At 43.3% G+C, this 17,938-nt stretch overlaps 1 protein-coding gene across 1 annotated transcript in view; it reads right to left on the bottom strand.

The window, feature by feature from the left end:
• AMOT (angiomotin) overlaps positions 1 to 17,938 on the bottom strand; it is a 67,171-nt gene that overhangs the window by 32,481 nt on the left and 16,752 nt on the right. The window contains exons 4-7 of the mRNA XM_023203121.1: positions 15,903 to 16,836; positions 8,942 to 9,455; positions 4,851 to 4,995; positions 3,495 to 3,587 (exon numbers count right to left, since the gene is read on the bottom strand). Coding sequence (XP_023058889.1) covers positions 3,495 to 3,587; positions 4,851 to 4,995; positions 8,942 to 9,455; positions 15,903 to 16,774 — 1,624 coding nt within the window. The 5' untranslated portion in view covers positions 16,775 to 16,836. The remainder of the gene's footprint in view (positions 1 to 3,494; positions 3,588 to 4,850; positions 4,996 to 8,941; positions 9,456 to 15,902; positions 16,837 to 17,938) is intronic.

Raw genomic sequence — 17,938 nt, 5'->3', positions numbered from 1 at the left:
GTGTGTGTATATGTGTATACAAATATACTCTATGACCTTAGAATGGAAGAGCTTAGTGGGCACATAATGGTCTTTCTGACTTGGGTTTTAAAGAGAGCTCAGTTGAGCAGCATCTATATGAAGGTTTAATAAATATCTGTGGATGGATATAAGAAAAATAGAGGAAGAAAGCACCAGTATGAGACAGTAGCCAAAACTATAATTTTTAGGAGAATGAAGGAACATGATCACAAGCTAGCATTTGTATAAGTTAATACAGATTTATAAGTAATCTCTAAACAGATTTTACACTTTGTTCAATATACTATTCTTATCTCAATCTGCCCTCTTCTAGTGGCTGGCTGTACCTTGTTCCAGTACCCACAGCTAATGAGAATATCAGAATATTACACCTGAAGTGATATCACTGAATTCCAACAAAGTAATTCTCACTCTTCCCAAATGATCACTTGAAGATTTCATTGCTTGGTCCTAGTTGTAGATGTCTGTTAGTGAAATGGACTCCTTGTGATTCCAGCAGGGGGAGGGAAAAATGAACCATCATGAAATATGCCAGAGCATTCTGTTCTTAACAAGGCCTGCCCTCAAGAGAAACTATTTAACCAGAACCTAATCTATGAGTTTTTGGGATTTTGTTTGCTTGTTTGTTTGTTTCCAGAGCCTAACTGACCCAGGGGAAAGGAAACATCCAACTCCAGTATGCTCTGGCCTTCTACACGAGAGAAAGAAATATCCAGCTGAAGCCCTTTCTAGTGATCCTGCACCACCTAAAAGGGGTGAAAAAAAACTGAGATGCACTTGTGAAGTTCAGTCCAGAGGTACAGGCTCAGTAAAAGACTGAGACCTAATCATAGGTCTAGAGCACTTCCCTTTCCCCCAGATTTTACCATCACATCCTGAAAGGCCTATTTACCGCAGTGCCTTTTACCCCATACATCAGGTCTGCCATTTCACACACGCAAAAAAAAAAAAAAAAAAAAAAAAAAACCTACAAGCCATACTAAAAGGTGAAATATACAGTTTGAAAAGACAGGGCAAGCATCAGAACCAGACCCCAAGATAAGGCAGGGATACTGGAATTAACAGACTGTGAATTTAAAACAAATATGATTCATATGCTAAGGGCTCTAATGAAAAAAGTAGACAGCATGCAAAATCAGATCAATAATATAAGCAGAAAGATAGACATGTTAAGAAAGAATCAACAATGCTAGATGGTAAAACAGAGGTAATTTTACCATCTTGTTTAACCTCACAGTATTTGTAAGGATCAAATGAGATAGAATATTTATTTAAGCGAAAGAAATGTCAGAAAGCATAACCAAACATCAAAAGAACTTACTACATAAAGCAGATGATGATCATCATCACTACGATTAATAATGAGAATCTGTAGATTCAAAACCTTTCATTGTGATACAACAGATTGTGTATACTAATTTTTAGTATGAGAAGGTTGAGAGTCACCTGACCTATAAAATTAGTAATTCCATGTTTCTGAATCAAATCATTATAACTACAGGGGACCATGACACAAGTAGTTATGTCCCATGTCTTTCCTCTCCTCTTAACTAAGACAGACCTCACACCAGAAACTCAAACAAGTAGTTTTGATTTTTTGGAGGTTAAGTGCTCTTCATCTTGAGACTCAAACCTTAAGTTATAGGAGAAACTTCAATAGGGCAGCCTCACCTTCCTTCCCACTCTGACTTTGCATTTGGAAAGAAAGGAACATTTGTTGAATCCGTATTGCATACCAGGTATTGTACTAGCTTAATCCTCAGAACAATCATACAAGGAAGGTACTATTCTCTTCTCCCATTTGCATATGAGAAAACAGAGACCCAGACAGCTTGACCAACTTGCACAAGGTCCCGCAGTTGGTAAATAAGTAGTGGAGCCCCTATTTACACCCAGATTGGTTCTACTATACTAGGCTGCCTTCTTCTAGGGTTGAGTTGGTTTGGTTTCTCTAGGATTCCTGCAGTACATTCCCCAGAGAGGCTTTTCAAGAGGGCTTTCCTTTCTCCTGCCACAGTTCCAACCATGCAGGGCCCTGTCAATGTCCCAAGCCAAAAGAAATTAGGAGGGACAAGAGTCATGCCCTCTTCCCTGGCTAGTTGGTGAACTTCACTTTTCCCTCCTAGAGCCATCTGACAGTCTTTTGCTCTGCTGGTAATACCGTCTGATTTACTAAGTTAGCACATTGTATAAACCTGTAGAAGAGCTCCTAGGACACCTGAAATACGATCTCCATACAGAGAGGAGTATGATCTAGCTGATCCAGAACAAAGAATCTATACATTTTGTTTGTTTTGATCTGAAAGTCTGCCACCCTCTTTCTGCCAGTGAACTAGCTCTGAGAGCAACTGTGATACCACAAAAGCAATTTCACAAAAATTTATACTAGGCACTGATGACACCAGAAAAACTACATTCCTTACTCTAAGATATGCTGACAAAGGAACAGGAGGTACACGGAAAAGAAAAAGAAAAAACCTGTTCTGAAGCCAGAGCACAACAGAACAACCCAGGAAGGGAGGGCAGTATTGTAAGTGAAGATCAAACGAACTTGTAAAAGCTGGCTAGAAGCTGCATGGAATGAGTTGAAAGGGTCATGTGGAGACCCAGCAAAGATGGAAGAGACTGACAAATCCCTACCGAGCACAACTACAGCCAGAGCTACACTGAGGGAGGCTGGGGGTAGAGGAAACCAGCTACAGGCATCTGCAGAAACGAGAGCAGTTCATCTGTTTCTCCCCGACTAATTCTCCCTGTGGACTCAATCCACTACGAAGTTTTTATTGCTGGTTTTATTAAGGCAATTGGAAATAATCAGACATTGTCTAGCTGGGTGGGGTCCATTAGAGACCGATAAAGAAGAGGATTAATTTATTGCCATGGTCCTACGAGTATTTCCAGACAAAGGAAACACTATTATGAGGAAGACACAGCTCTGCCCTCCCCCACATCCTCCAACTGTGCAGCCAGAGTCACTAGTTCAGGCCATATGATTAGCTCCCCTTGCAATCTGCCACTATGTAACAATAAATACTAGATGCCTAACAAAGGGAGCCCCAGATACAGGTGAAGTATTCCAAACACTATCATCAATCCTGCACATTAATCCTATCTCTACCAGAGCCAGCACACGGGATCTTCTAAGAAAATCCCTTCAACATGAAGGGACCTCATGTTCAGCAAAGGCTCTTTATTTAGGTAGCAATGACACTAGCAGGGATTTCAACAGGCTTCTCTAGTTTAATGCTGAAGGAGCAATGTGATGTGACAAGATGTTGTGGCAAGCAGCCTTCTTGGCTTAGGAGGAAAAGAACAGAATCTTCCAACTTCATGCCTGAATAGGAAAAACAATCCTTAGGTGATATTGACTCTGCCCTGGCTGTTCTAAAAGGCTAAAGAGAACAGTGTAATCTTTTCACGCACCTTGCTCCCATCCACACATTAATACCTGTTTCTGCAGCTTGCAGACTTACTTTTTGCAAAGAGCTGCGAGATGGTTTTTCTGGTGTCCTCTGACCCTTCATATTCCTTCTCCGCAAGCTGCTTGTTGGCAGTCTCTAGACGCTCTGTGGAATTTGGAGACAATCAACAGGGTCTCAAATATAAACTATCATGCACATACTATTGGCCCTCTAAATACTGACCTTTGGTAAAACAAGCCTGTTTCTTCTTGTTAAACAGGAATGGGTGACTAACATGAGTTTGCAAATGTGAATCCCAAAATAATACTAGACCATGGCCGGGGAGGAGGAGGTAAGTATTTAATGCTTTCACTCCTCACTGCCAAAACCTAAGTTAACTGCAGAATTCTAAATTTCAATGAAATTATCCTTCCCCAAATATATAAAGATATCTTTCATTAACCAGAGAAAAAGAGCATCACAGTTATTATAAAGTCTTTAAACTCATGTAATGTCAAAGCTAGAAAGGGACAACTAGCAGCATGTAGTTGGGCTGCCTGACTTTAAAGATAAAATAACCAAAATTCAAAGATAGATAGTAACATCCCTGACCGGGCACGGTGACTCATGCCTGTAATCCCAGCACTTTGGGAGGCCGAGGCGAGTGGATCACCTGAGGTCAGGAGTTTAAGACCATCATGGCCAACATGGCAAAACCCCTTCTCTACAAATACAAAAATCAGCCAGGCAGGGTGGCACACACTTGTAATCCCAGCCAGCTACTGGGGAGGCTGAAGCAGGAGAATCACTCAAACCTGGGAGGTAGAGGTTGCAGTGAGCCAACATTGTGCCAGTGCTCTCCAGTCTGGGTGACAGAGCAAGACTCGAACTCAAAAAAAAAAAAAGAAAAAGAAAAAGAAAAAAAGAAAGTACCATCCCCAAGTCAGTAGTTTTGAAGGTGCTGAAGGCACTTTAAAGTAGAAATATTTCCCAAAGTCTTCAATATTATCAGGTGAAAGTCAAAAATAAATGGAGTCAGTGAGTCCTGGAAATAAGAGAGGACATTATACTTCAAGCTTGCACAGTCAAAGGGCATGCCTCTGCAAAACCTGTTAAAAAGAAGAGGCAGCACCTATTGTGGGGGTGGGCCAGGTGGGTCCAGGAGTCCCAGCAGGGATCCTGCCTGATAAACACATCAGCTCATCGCTCAGAAGACCAGTGAGGTGCATCCACACTTTGATCAATCAAGCTTGGGACTGAGCACTATTGCAGTCACAAAAAATTAGCCTGGCACATGCCCAGCCATTTACTGCCCATACCGGTGGGTTGGACAACCCCAAAGAGCCTAGTTGAATCCTGCTCAGCCCTTCCCTTCACCACCCTGCAGCTGCTTCAGAAGTACAAAGACAAGTCCTTTGGTTCCCTTACCTCTCAGATCCCTGTTGAAATCATGCATCCTCCGAATCTCGCCCTCTAGCTTGTTTCTCATGGCTTTCTCTAGGGCCTCTCTTTTGGAGGATGACTTCACGAGGTTCTCGTATGCCTCTGAGACGCGCTGGATTTCTGTCTCCACCTTAACAACAACAGAAAAGAAGATGGTGGTGATGGTAGGAGGTTGATGGGGAAAATGGTCTGAAAACAAACATGCAAATCCTCGGTGACAGCTTCTTCCAGGGCTCACAGATGGCCAGGAGGCAAGCATAACACAGTCAGACGAGAAAAGTTTCAAGGAAGGATCTCCACCTTCAACCATAAGCTTAGTAATTCACTCACAGTGTCATGGTCTTTCCTCGGGTTAAAAACATAGACAGCTTCTGCCTTCAGAGGAGATGGTAAGACAGAATAAATTTTATAAATAGTTATAAAGAATTTTAATTTCTGAAGAAAACTCTTAATTTTGAAAATATTAGTAATAATATATATATAGTATATAGATACTTTATTCCAAAGCATTCAAAAGGCTTTCACATGTTGGTTCCAGTCTGTACTGATCATCTGCCTAATAAGCAGGACATCTCTTCTCATTTTAGCAGAGAGAAAAGTTAAATTGCCTCTGAAGAGCAACTGTCAGCAGCAGAGACCAACCCTAAAAACCTCAAGCTTCATGAAGCAGTTCAGTACAATTTAACAAACATTTACCAAGGACCAAATATTTACATCAACTCTTTAAAGTACTATTGGGGGTGTGTAAATATGAATGAGAACATTTTCAATCCAATCGAATGAAAGAATACAGGGCAAGATACATCTTTAAGAAAAGTAGAAGTAGTGCCATAAAGTACAGACAAGGAAGAAGTTATTCCTGTTTGGGGGAAGTGGGGAGGAGAACAGTATCTGGGAAGAGGTGGCATTTAGAGTCAGATCCTGAGAGCTGGGTCAGATTTCAATGAGCAGAGGTGAGGGGAAGGGTATTCTATTCTGAGTAAGCAAATGCATTCCCAGAATGACCAGTCGTCTAATTTGGCTGGACACTGTGGGGTACACAGAGGGAACCTGGCGAGATATGGCTGCTAAGATAGACTGGAGTCAGATCATAAAATGCTTTTAATGCCAGGCATTTGGGCTTTATCCCATAGTCAGTGGGAAACCAGTATAGATTTTTGAACACAAATTCATAATCAGAGTTGTGTTTTATGACACCCCTGCAAATCTCATAAAATGGGGAAAATAAACTCAAAGAGAAAGGGTCTTGCCCTGAATCAGCTACAATCAGGCAGAAAATGAGAAATTAGACTCCAGAGTCTTTCTGTAACTAGTATAGCTCCATTGCACATAAAATAACCACACAGATATTTGCATATAATTTGTATAAGACAAATAAACCTATGGCCTATTAAGCAATTTTCAGATTAAATTGGACTCTGCAACCATTCTGCATTCCTTCTGTGTTTTCCACTATCCTGTTTAACAAAGCTCAGGGTACTTTCTGGGGAGAAAGATCAGGCCCCTAGTGGGACACTAGAGGAAAGGTAAGGTTGCCAAACCAGTCAGATTCAACACGCCTCCATGTCCAAAATTCTGCCAGAGACAAGACTGCCTGCAAACAAATAAGGCTTACACCACAGAAAAGAGCAGACTCAAAAGTGTTTTTCTCTTCACAGATGGCACCAAGATAGCAGCACAGAAGGTGAAAACTGGTGAATGGCATTTAGAGACAAGATCTGCAAGGCCTGCGCCTGATGAAGCTTTTGCATGAAACTCAAGCGCTGGGGAGAGAAAATAAACATTTCTATCTGAAAGAGCAGGTTTGGTGTTGGTCTGCTCTGGGCAGCACTTATAGTTCAATGCTGTCCAGTTGTGCACAGAATGCAACACCTGGAAGGCAGTCCCTTTCCTCAAGGTGTGCAGACTGCTATTTCAAGATCTTATACTAATCCTTCCCTACCCACTGTATAGATACTCTATCCTTCAAAAGGGCAAGTCCCACAGCTCTCAGTAGGGCCTTCCAGGAAAAGCCATCACAGAAGGATATATCCACTGGTTTGGGCTGGGTGATGGTGGGGGCAGAGAGGAGGGTGGCAGCGGGTTTTCCAGACTTACTCTGTCTACTTATTCCCCTCATGAGCCTTGGGCCTTTTCATTTCCTCCAGCACTACCTGAGATCTACCTTAATTTTCCCCACTTTCCTTTTCCTCTCCTGCTCCACCTTCTCCTCTACTCTACCTCGACACTGGGTCAGCCTCTACTTTCCCAACACTCAAGCTGTTCCAGTTACACTTATTTGAGGCATCTTTTCCCATCTTGGGGAACAAACAACAGCAATCCTATTCTGTTCCTCTTCCCTGTCACTGGCTGAACCCACTCCCACACACACACACAAAATCACCATGGATCCTTTGGCAAAAAGGGTCCGTAGAAGAGCTGGGTTCATCCTTCAGTGATTGTATCAAAGATGGGCTGGGATCACTCTGAAGAGAGAGTTTGGAGAGGGGGTGTCAACTGCTAACCTAATCAGTCAGGTTGGGTTTCCAGTGTATGGATATAATTAATTTACTCCACCAAAGTGATGGGGGCAGGGATATAGTTAAAATGAGGGGGTGAAAATACAAAATCAGGGAATAGCCGGGAAGAAACAATTCTCAGAGCACTCCAACAACCCTCATCCAGATTTAGGAAAACTAAGGGACAGGGAAGCCATTTTCCTATATAAAAATCCTCTGTTTGCCAGGCGCAGTGGCTCACGCCCGTAATCCCAGCACTTTGGGAGACCGAGGTGGGCGGATCACCTGAGGTCGGGAGTTGAAGACTAGCCTGGCCAACATGGAGAAACCCCGTCTCTACTAAAAATACAAAATTAGCCAGGCGTGGTGGCACATGCCTGTAATCCCAGCTACTCAGGGGGCTGAGGCAGGAGAATTGCTTGAACCCAGGAGGCGGAAGTTGCAGTGAGCCAAGGTCGCGCCATTGTATTCTAGGCTAGGTGACAAGAGCCAGGCTCCATCTCCAAAAAAAAGAAAAAATCCTCTGCTGATAATAAGCCCCCGTCTCCTTTAGGCCCCCAGATTTGATGTCTGTTTACAAATACTCAGCTCCATTCAGGCCTCTGAAATTTCTACTCCTGGTGTTTCCTAAGGACAGAGCTTCTGGACAATACAAGGCAACCCCCTGTCCCTTCCCCACCTTCACCCTCACCTCTCTGAACAATTCACATTATAGGGAGACCAAACCACATGAGCTCCACAATGACAAAAGCTGCAAAGAAGCTGCCAAAGGCATAACCCTATTCAGCAGCAGCCCCTGGAAGCCAAGATCTAAGGTTCCTCGCTTGGGGTACTCCAGAGCTAAAGTCCCAGCTGCAGGAGCAGGGCGGGCAGAGAAGAATGTGAACTGGAGATACAATCCTTTTTCTATTTCCTCAGCCTAGGGCTGTCACCTGTCACCCAGCTGTGGTGTTAAGCCCCTCCTGCCCCCAACACACACCAGAGAAAGAGAGCAGATGTTGAATTTGAGCTGCAGAGAGGGACCAAATCAAAGGGTGGGGAGGAGGGATTGTTGAAAGAGAGTTACTATGAGAACTCCCACTAGGAAAAGTATTCTGAGCCTTTTCCAGAACAAGGCAGGACTGCTCTAACTTTAGCTGGTGAGATTTTTCTAGGAACTACATTTATTTTTACATTTAAGATTCAAATTCATATTTGGGAAAATGTGACCAAGACAATGAGCCTTAAGGTGCTGTCAGATCCTTTACCTATACAGGCATCACCAGTATTCTCATCAGGAAGTATCACTGCCTTTTGGAATTCTAAAAGAATCAATCACGTTTTCTTTAGGACTATGGCATCTGGAAAAACTGTATAATTATTTTTCTCCTTGTGTAAATGTAAGACATTACTTCTCCTAGGTAGACAGGTAGAAGGCTTTTTCCGAAGTTTGACCCATATCTAACCTCCAGATATAAAAGTCCTGAAGATCTGCCACAAGTAATGCTGGGATTCACAAGTGGATACTTTAATGTGGATATTAAACAAGTCCCACAAATAAGACTTAGAGGCCCTAATATCCCAAAACGGAAGCCTCACCTTCTGCAGTCTTGCCACCTTCTCATAGCATCCTTCCAACTCCTGCCGCAAGTTCCGATTCTCATCTGAGAGGATCTCAACCATCTGCTGGGCTCTGGAAACAATGGCAAAAGGGTCTGCTGGCACTGGCTGATAAGAAGCAGAGGATGGCTGAGCCCGAGGCATAGCTGAATAGGCCTCTCCTGGCTGCTGCTGTGGCTGCTGCTGCTGTTGGTGGTGATGATGATGATGGTGCTGCTGCTGCTGTTGCTGCTGCTGCTGACTCAGGCCAGGTTGGGAGAGACGATAGTGATCCCCCTGGTGAGCCTGATTAGGAAGGAAATGCTGCTGCGGCCTAGGCAGGTGAGCTGAATGGTCTCCCTGGTTTGGGACCAAGGGGTGTCGGGCAGGAGACAATCTAGTGGATGCTGGAGATTGTAGCAAGGGCAAGGACCCCCCAGAGGTCAGAGAAGAAGTAGGGCTGTGAGGCTGAGAGTTCCTGGTTGACAATGGCAATGAGATGTCCTGCGCTTGCCTGTAAAACATAAAGGGCAGGTGCGGGTTAATTTCTCTCCCAAGGCACTGGGGGACAAGAGCTCACAAAAGTGAGATGAGGAGGCTTCTGATGCCCCCAGGACACCTGCAAAATGAAGAGCAGGCAGGGCCTGACTATGGGGAAGTCTAACCCTGCCTGCTCTTTCTCTGCAAAGACTACAGCCCTTTCCCAGCCTGACCTTCTGTGACTCGGCCTGACAAACAGAGGTGTGATCCCATGAGGGTCAGAACCAGACAACCTCCATGGTCACTTTGTGAAAATCGTAGTGATACACACCTGTACACCCATTTGCTCAAGTCTAAACATTTCAAACCATTCTTCTACAAGGTAATTTTCATCTCATTATTTTAAATTAAACCTTTTCTGACATTATACATGTGGTCCAGCACACATAAAGATCCTAGTTAAGAAACTATGTTCCATTTGCCAGGAAGGAAACAACGAACAACCATATAAACCACCCCTCATCTTGCTATCTGCACCTCCCTTTAGTAATTCATACATCCACCAAAAAAAAAAAAAAAAAAAAAAAGGCAAAACAAAACAAAAAAAACTATTCAAGGATTGGTAGATACTTATATTACAGACACTAAATAATTATTGTTGCTTCCAGTTGTTAATGATTTAATGATTCCCATTAGCAGTAACCATAAAAAGACTTGAAGAGGGTTACAAGTAATGCTAACATACTATTTTTGGTGTAATGAATCACAAAATGTAAGAACTGGAAAGGCCTTATAAGAAAATTATTTAGTTCAACCCCATCACTGGACAGATGGGGAATGAGGTCCAGAAAGGGGAAGTGATCTGCCAAATATTAGAGTGGTACTGCCAGGGTAGAATCCTTCTTTCCCAATTCCCATTTTCTGGCTTTTTCTACTACCATAATACATTGATTTCTGTGTACTGATATTCAGATTTCCAGCCTATTGGTCATAGAAAGTTCCAGAAAGAGACCTTTGGTACATTGTTTAATGTGGCTCTCCCATTTTTGTACCCAATTACCAGGTACAAAATGCTAACATCTAGGTATAAACAATTCATACCTAATGACTATTAGCCATTAAGGGAAACAATTAGAGTATGTGGATGGATCACTTCCACTATCACCACTACCAGGAATAATATCTGTCAGTGTGCACTGAAGACAAAAAGCTTGTTCATCCCCTAGCTCATGCCCAATTAACCTCATATGCTCCCATGTCCTGTGGACGCTTGTTCTACAGTTGATATTTCTCAATCCAGGGAAGACAGATGGCTAAGTGCATGGGATCTGGATCCCAATAGAGGGAGTCTGGAGACCTCTTCTGCTGCTCACGAGCTGTGTAACTTTGCGCAAGTTACTTAATCTGCATGAGCCTGTTTTATTCTTGAGGTCACAAATAAATTGCAAAAATACTGAGGTCTTCTCATTTTTGGCGCAATAGGAATTACAAAGAGTCACTTCTCTACCTCCCAGTGAGATAAGCTGATCTTGTTAGCTTATTACTTAAAGGATATCCATTTAATCTTTGCAATAAATTGCATAAAATTCATGGTGGAACTGGGACAAATAACCAAGAGCAATTAACTTTTAACTGGCATTCCAGATGCTAAAGCACATTCCTCACACACACACTCCATTTACCATTACTGTTCATTTATCCATGTTTACAAGGGATCTTCACTATAAGGGCTTTTTATAGCTATAAAATCATTCCAAACACTTTCTCATGGATACCTAATAACCTAGATCTTCTCAAGAGTCCTCAAACCTGTTCAAACCCTGGATTCTGTCGCTCAGCCCCATCTATGCCTCTGGTGTACCCACATTCTTCCAATCACATACATCTGTCATTATAAATAATTGCTGAATATTGAACAGGGCATGCGAACTCTTTGGGCAAAGAGAATTGACATGGTACTCATGAGTGTAACTGGAAAGTTGCTGCCATACATAATATTTTTCCCCAGAGCTCAAAGCACTCATTCAATCAAAAGCCTGGGAGTTATTTATACATTTATTTGGTGAAGAGTTCCTATTTTCCAGTCTATGGATCTTCAGTTTCCTCACAGGTAAAAGACTATGTGCTCTTTTCTCTCTTTGAATGAGAGCTATTATAATTTCTACATGTCTACAGAGTTAAAATATAATGTCCTGAGATTTGTTGGGGCTTGTGTGCCTCTTTTCTGCTTTGTGGGCAGAAAAGAGGGGCTTAAGTTTCATGTTCTCCAATGCAGCTCTCAAATTTTAAGGGAAAAAAAAATCACTATATTAACCTTCATTTTTGTTCCCAGAATTTGCAAGTCCAAGGCCTGGAAGGTATTCTCTTTTAAAGACTGAACGCCCAGTTCTGAATTGGGCTTTCTCTCCATAGCTCCCCTGGGCCTCATCAAGCAACCCAGGCCTCTCTCTCAAACAAACTCGGCCACTGGCCTCCCTCCTGCCTGGAGACTGAAAGGCCCCTCCATTCCCTGGACAACAGCATGTGGCCTTCCAGGGACCTTGGGAAGGAGGAGACCATAAGGTCTCCAGAAGGAGGTCTCTGGGGTCAGATAAGCTGAGGATGAAGATAAACAGAGACAAGGCAGCTGCCCCTCAGTTCCCCAGACTGGAAAAGGAAGCAGATCTCAGTGCACTGTGATGTTGGGAAAACCAAGGCAGCCCGTCACTGGCTGGCTTGCAAACAAGCAACGGCTTGGGCAGTCGCAAAGGGAGAGAAAGCCCTTCAGTGAGAACTCAATCTGGGCTCCAGCATCCACCCACCAGGGAAAAGCAGGACGGAATGAACACTGGGGTGAAGCTCCCCCTGAGAAAAAAGGATTAAGGAATGACAGGGGTAAGGCAGAGTGTGTGTGTGTGTGTTGGGCAGGGAGGTGGGGGAGGGATGTCAGAGGAAGCCAAAATACACCCCAAATTAAATAATAACAGTAAAAGTAATAACAGTAATAATAAAGGTGGCAGCCACGTGAGCAGCACACTCTCCAGGTCCTTCCAGCACACAGCAGCCTGAATCACTCCCCACTGACACGTTAACCAGGAACAACAAGCCGCCTGCAGACAACAGAATCACATGATTCCATGCAAGCCCTGACCTGCCTCCCACCACTTCCCTCCCTTCATCCTGCTCCTTCCTAAGGCTACCTGGGCAACTGGGGCTTTGCAGAAAAGAGGACATAGCATACATGCAGGACAAAGGCCAGTGACTAAAATCAGGATCCTCCCCAAAGTTGGGGGAATGGGGTGGGGTAGGGGGTACACTCCTCCCAGAGACAGTAGTAAGGACACAAAGGGAAAGTAAAAGCCACTCCACCCAGCTGACATAGCACCTTCCACCCTGCCACATCGATGACTGGGAGTCCTCACCCTCTGCAGCCACACACACATGCACACATGTGCACGCACACACACTCCACACCCCTGGCACACACATGTGCAATCCTGCACACACACTCTTACCAGAGCAGGTGCCACCCAATAGCCTGGAACTCGACTGATCCTCACCACAGAAACTGCCTTTCCCAGGCTCTGCAATGGTGAATCGGTGAATCTGTGAATCCTGGAGCAGGCTGCAAATTCCTGATGGTTTCTCTTGCACAACCAGCTCTGCTCTGAACTACAGAGTTAGGTCACCCTTAGATTCCACTAAACAAGGATTTCAAGAAACCTCAGATCTGGGCATGATTTCAACAATTGAAAGGAGGTGGCTGCTTTATAAACAGAAATGATTTAATTTTTAAAAGCAGTTGATACATATATAAACCCACGATGCAGAAAAGGTTCAGCACTTAGAAAGACAAAGATTCTGAAATTTTAAAATTCTTCAGATGGCTTGGCTTTGTTTCTCATCTGGAGTTCTGGGCATTCAAGGTATTTATTTTTTAAGTGGGGAGAGGAAGACATAAGAAAGATGAAGTAATAAAAGGATTGTTTATAATTTTGTTCATTTTAACAGCAGATCTCCAGCAGTTCACTGCATCTCTAAAAGCAAACAAATGTTTTCTTTACAGCAATTTGTTCAAAAAGCTTGCTTTGCATCCTGATCTGTAATTTGCGGATTAAGGGCTCAGAATGTAGTCTTCTAATTGGCTGCTGCTAGCAGCAGTTACTTGGAAAGGTACTCACAAACTGTATAGCTAGCTGGTTAAAGGAAATAGAGGAGGGAAAATGTGTCACCACCTTAAAGCAGTACACTTCTGGAAAGCAGTACAACTACCTCCTTTTGCCAGTAATTTGTCAATAGGTGCCACTCCCTCACGTAGGGCCCTGCAACAATTTTACAGCCAGAATTTGCCGATGCAGACCCACATTTCGTATGGAGCATCCTCCCACTAGGGCCATTTGAGGTTTGCTTATTCATCAAGCATTATCAATCACTCTGCTGCTCTCCCATAGAGAAAAACTTGTTACAGCAAAACTATGTATTAAAATGTTGTTCAACAAGGGTAGATCAGCATGGGCTCTGTTGCTTTTGAGGACAGAAAGAAAGAGAAATCCACAGATAACTTAGGTAGGAGGATAAAAAAAAAATGTATCTTCCTGTAAAATACATGCAGCTAAATTTCTCTGGTGGTTTAATCAGAATGGGAAAAAAGAAAAAAAAGAAAAAAAAAAAAAAAACCTCTTTGGGCTCCCTATTATTTATTTAGGGAGATCAAAGGGCTTTTCCATCTAGCTTCAAACACTGTGGGAGTCATTTCAGATCACAAACAATACTGGTGAATGAGTTCTGAAAATAGCCTTCCTAGGAAGGCGGGCTGTATGCTGAGTGGGGCTGTGGCTTCTGCTCCACACCCCAGCCAACACACTCCCCTCCCACAAGGCAACAGACGTCAGCCCATCAACAGACTCTTCCATACTGATGGGAAAAGTAAAACAGAAACCCCCAGCTTCATTGATATTTTGCTGGCTTGAATGGGTTTCCACTAAGTGAAGCAGTCTTGAACAGACCAACCTTTCCCCCGGGTCTTCCGTTTCATTGGTCAGATGGGAATCTGGTTCCTGATCTCTTTTAAACCTGAGTGGCCCTGTCGATTACCCCATTTCCTGTTCCAAGACACTTATCAGAACATAGGCTCCTGCCCTTTGAAAGCTGCACAGAGGAGGTTGAAAAAGGTTAGGAAATCAACCTGGGTTAAGAGGGAAAAAAAAAAAAATTCCTAAACTGGCAAAGTTAGGGGTGGAGTCCAAAGTGAACTGCCTCTGGCTAAAAAAACAGGACCTGGAGGGCAAAACAAAGAAATACCAGGAAATGCTAGGTGCCTTCTCTTACTTTCACCCTACTCCACCCCAGAACTGCCTTCTCTCCTGAGTCACTCAATGAACTTCAAGCCAGAAGGTTTTTTCCAAAATAAGCAAGTAGGGTACAGGAGACAAAGAGGTAGACATCAAAGGACATCACAGACCTAGTCTGTGAGCTGCATATAGATGAAGGCTAGCCTAGGACCAAGCACTTCAAACCTGATGGCCACCCATCATTACTCACGGTCATGGGGCAGGATACCACACTTAAATGCCACCATTGGTGCCCACAGTTTAAACCTTTTCTCCTGTCCTATATGTTGAAATACTACTGATCAGAGACATGGCCCAAATACTAACAACAGGAACAATGAACAGAATCATAGAATCATAAGATTTAGTGAATATAGCAGTGGGACAAAGGACCTCTGAATAATTAAGAAGTATATATAGGAACAACTAAGTATATAAGACAGAAATGGTAATATTTTTCCTTCTGTATTTTAGCATCTGACCAAAATTTCTATACGATGTGATGGGAATTTAACTCAAAGGTTTAAAAATGTGACAGGCAACTAATAAATTCTCTACCAAAAAAAGATACAACAGTCCAGATTTCATAAACTGCAAGCATAAGGCAAGTAACATTCTGAACCTACATACATATATAGCTCCCCCACCATAACATCTGGGTATTTGTTTAGTGTCCAAAAGAATAATGGTAATTCTATGGAAAAATGATAACTGACAAGAAATACACAGATTTGTTTGCAAAAATAAATGATGAGAACTTCATGGAGGGGAATATGTGCAAGTGATAGGATGCTCCAGACTAATTAAAATGCAAGGTAATTTGCTTCTACTTCTCAAGGAGGGCTTATGAGAAACATAGACCACTTCTTCAACATCCTAGGAGACAGAACAGCAAATAGCTGCTGAAATCAAGACTTTTGCTCCTGCTCATCCACTAGGCAGTTGAGGCCATGCTCAACCTACAAAGCTAAGGGATTGTTAATACAGTGCTAATTATGGCTACAGAGGCTACAAATTCAGGCTGGCAGGCAATTCTCTAAGCCAGAGGCCTGTCATGCATTGCAGAGTTTGTTATACCAAACAGCTGCCCATTCCTTCCCTAAGATTCCCAACACACAGCAGAAGCTGGTTGGGGATGAGGTCAGGAAATGACAGAAAGAGAACTCTCTTACCTGGCTGCTCCATACTCAGGGGGATGCTGATACCTCATCAGTTGCCCCTCTGTTCTCCCTGGCTGGTTCAGGCGATGCTCACTATAGAAGTGCCCTGGCTCTTGGGGCTTGCACACTACAGATTGGGGTGGCATGCCCTTGAAGGGATACTCTGGTGGGGGGCCTCGGTGTTCCATGCCCTTCAGGCTATGCTGGTTAGGAAGTGGCCCTTGGGCCTTGTAGAATTCACTGGAACTTGTGGGATTCTTGTACAGGTCATTGGGTTGTGGTGGGGAGAGGGGAGCACTGGTAACAGGTGGATGGGCCTTAACTCCACTGGTGGCCAGTGACATCTGCATTAGTCGTTCACTCAAGGAACGGACATGCCCTTGCTTAAGGTCTCTGAGTCCTTCATCTTGGTGCATCTTTCCAGGATTGAGCCGCTGAACTGATGGGCGTCCCTCGGTCCTCATCTTCTGGTTGGTGACTCCAGTGACATAGAAGGCAGCTCCAACACTGGCATGCTGTTGGCCCCGAAAGTACTGGGACTGAACCTTGGCTTCTTCATAAGTCGGGAGTTCTTCATTATTCTGCATTCTAGGAGACAGTTGCTTCTCCATGATGATGTTTTCTGACTGGATTTCCTGCCCCTGGGGTTCTTGTCGAGCAGCATGAGCCACAAGCTGTTGGTGGTGGTCTTGGGGACTCAACACATCACTCTGAGGGCCCAGGTTCCCACTGCCAGTGGGGAAAGGAGGGCCATTCCCTGTGGCTTGCTGGTGTATGGCAAGTAGGCTGCGATTCTCACTAGGATTGCCATAGCGAAGCTGCTCTTGTAGCAAACGCTGCAATACTGTGGTCCCTCCACTTGGTTGTTCTTCAGAATTTCTCATCTCTATTGCTGGTGGTGCCTTGTGAAGAGAGAGAGAAATTGGGCACCTGGGCTGCCCTTGACCTGGGAAGGGGAAACAGGAAGCTTAACACCCAGTTGATGGATAAATTAGTCCTCTAAAGGGAATGAAAATGGATATTGGAGGGTGAGGATTCTATTGCAGAAACAAAGTAGAGAATTGAACCTAAAATTAATAGATTTTGGGGGATTCCAGGCCGTAGCACTGATATGATGAGGAAAGTGGAGGCATAAGAGCTCTGGGTTTCCTCTTTCACTTTTAGCATGAGTTAAATATTCAATCTGGACTTAACTCCTAAGAATGCTTGAGAAACCTGGAACAGTCAAGTAGGGTAATTAAAGTGGGTAACTTTTCAAGGTCCATATTCACAGGCTTCATCTCTCTGTATTCTATTTAAGGTAAAAATCCAAATCTTATTACTGTGGAGGTGGGGGCAGGACAGTGGGGAAAATTACCCCATAACAGGATTTGTAAAGCAGCTCAGCATATGAAGCGAGCTACAAAATGCAAAATAAAGACTCAAATAAATAAAAGGTGAAGAGAGCTTGGCTTGCACCAGATAGTAATGATCCCTGCCTCGATGCAAATCTTTTTCTCTGATCTCACAAGGCTCTGAAACATCTTTTTAAAAAATCATTTTTGTAGTGTCCATTTTGGATGCTGCCTGGCTTAATAAGAGAAGGACTTAGAATACGTATTACTGACAAAGTTGCCTTTCAGCCCTCCCGAAATAGTCATCGAGATTTGTTGTTGTTGTTACTGGGTAGGAGAAGCTTAAAGGGGAAGCCTCTTTTATTTGAAGTGTGCCTCTGACAAAATTTAGAAATTGAAAAATATAAAGATCATCCTTCTGGAAAGGGTGTATGATTAGCATATCCCCTCCCTTACCACCAATTCTTCTAAACAGGTAATATGGGTTGACTGAAACTGATAACTTTAGTAACACAATTTAATATTCAGATTCTAATCATACTATTGGTTTACAGGGTATACAACTGATTCCTCTTTTCTTGACGTCTATTTTCTCAACTGAAAAATGACTGGTAGATGACTTCTCTCTCTCAGCACTGTACAGTACACACTAATTCATTAGAGATTCAAAAATTCTTTGGACAGAATCTGTCATGTTAAGTATTGGAATTAAAG

The sequence above is a fragment of the Piliocolobus tephrosceles genome, chromosome 12 (genome assembly GCF_002776525.5).
Source record: "Piliocolobus tephrosceles isolate RC106 chromosome 12, ASM277652v3, whole genome shotgun sequence".
NCBI lineage: Eukaryota > Metazoa > Chordata > Mammalia > Primates > Cercopithecidae > Piliocolobus > Piliocolobus tephrosceles.
The sequence above is the reverse complement of the archived record's forward strand: the minus strand, read 5'-3'. Positions and strand labels throughout refer to the sequence as shown.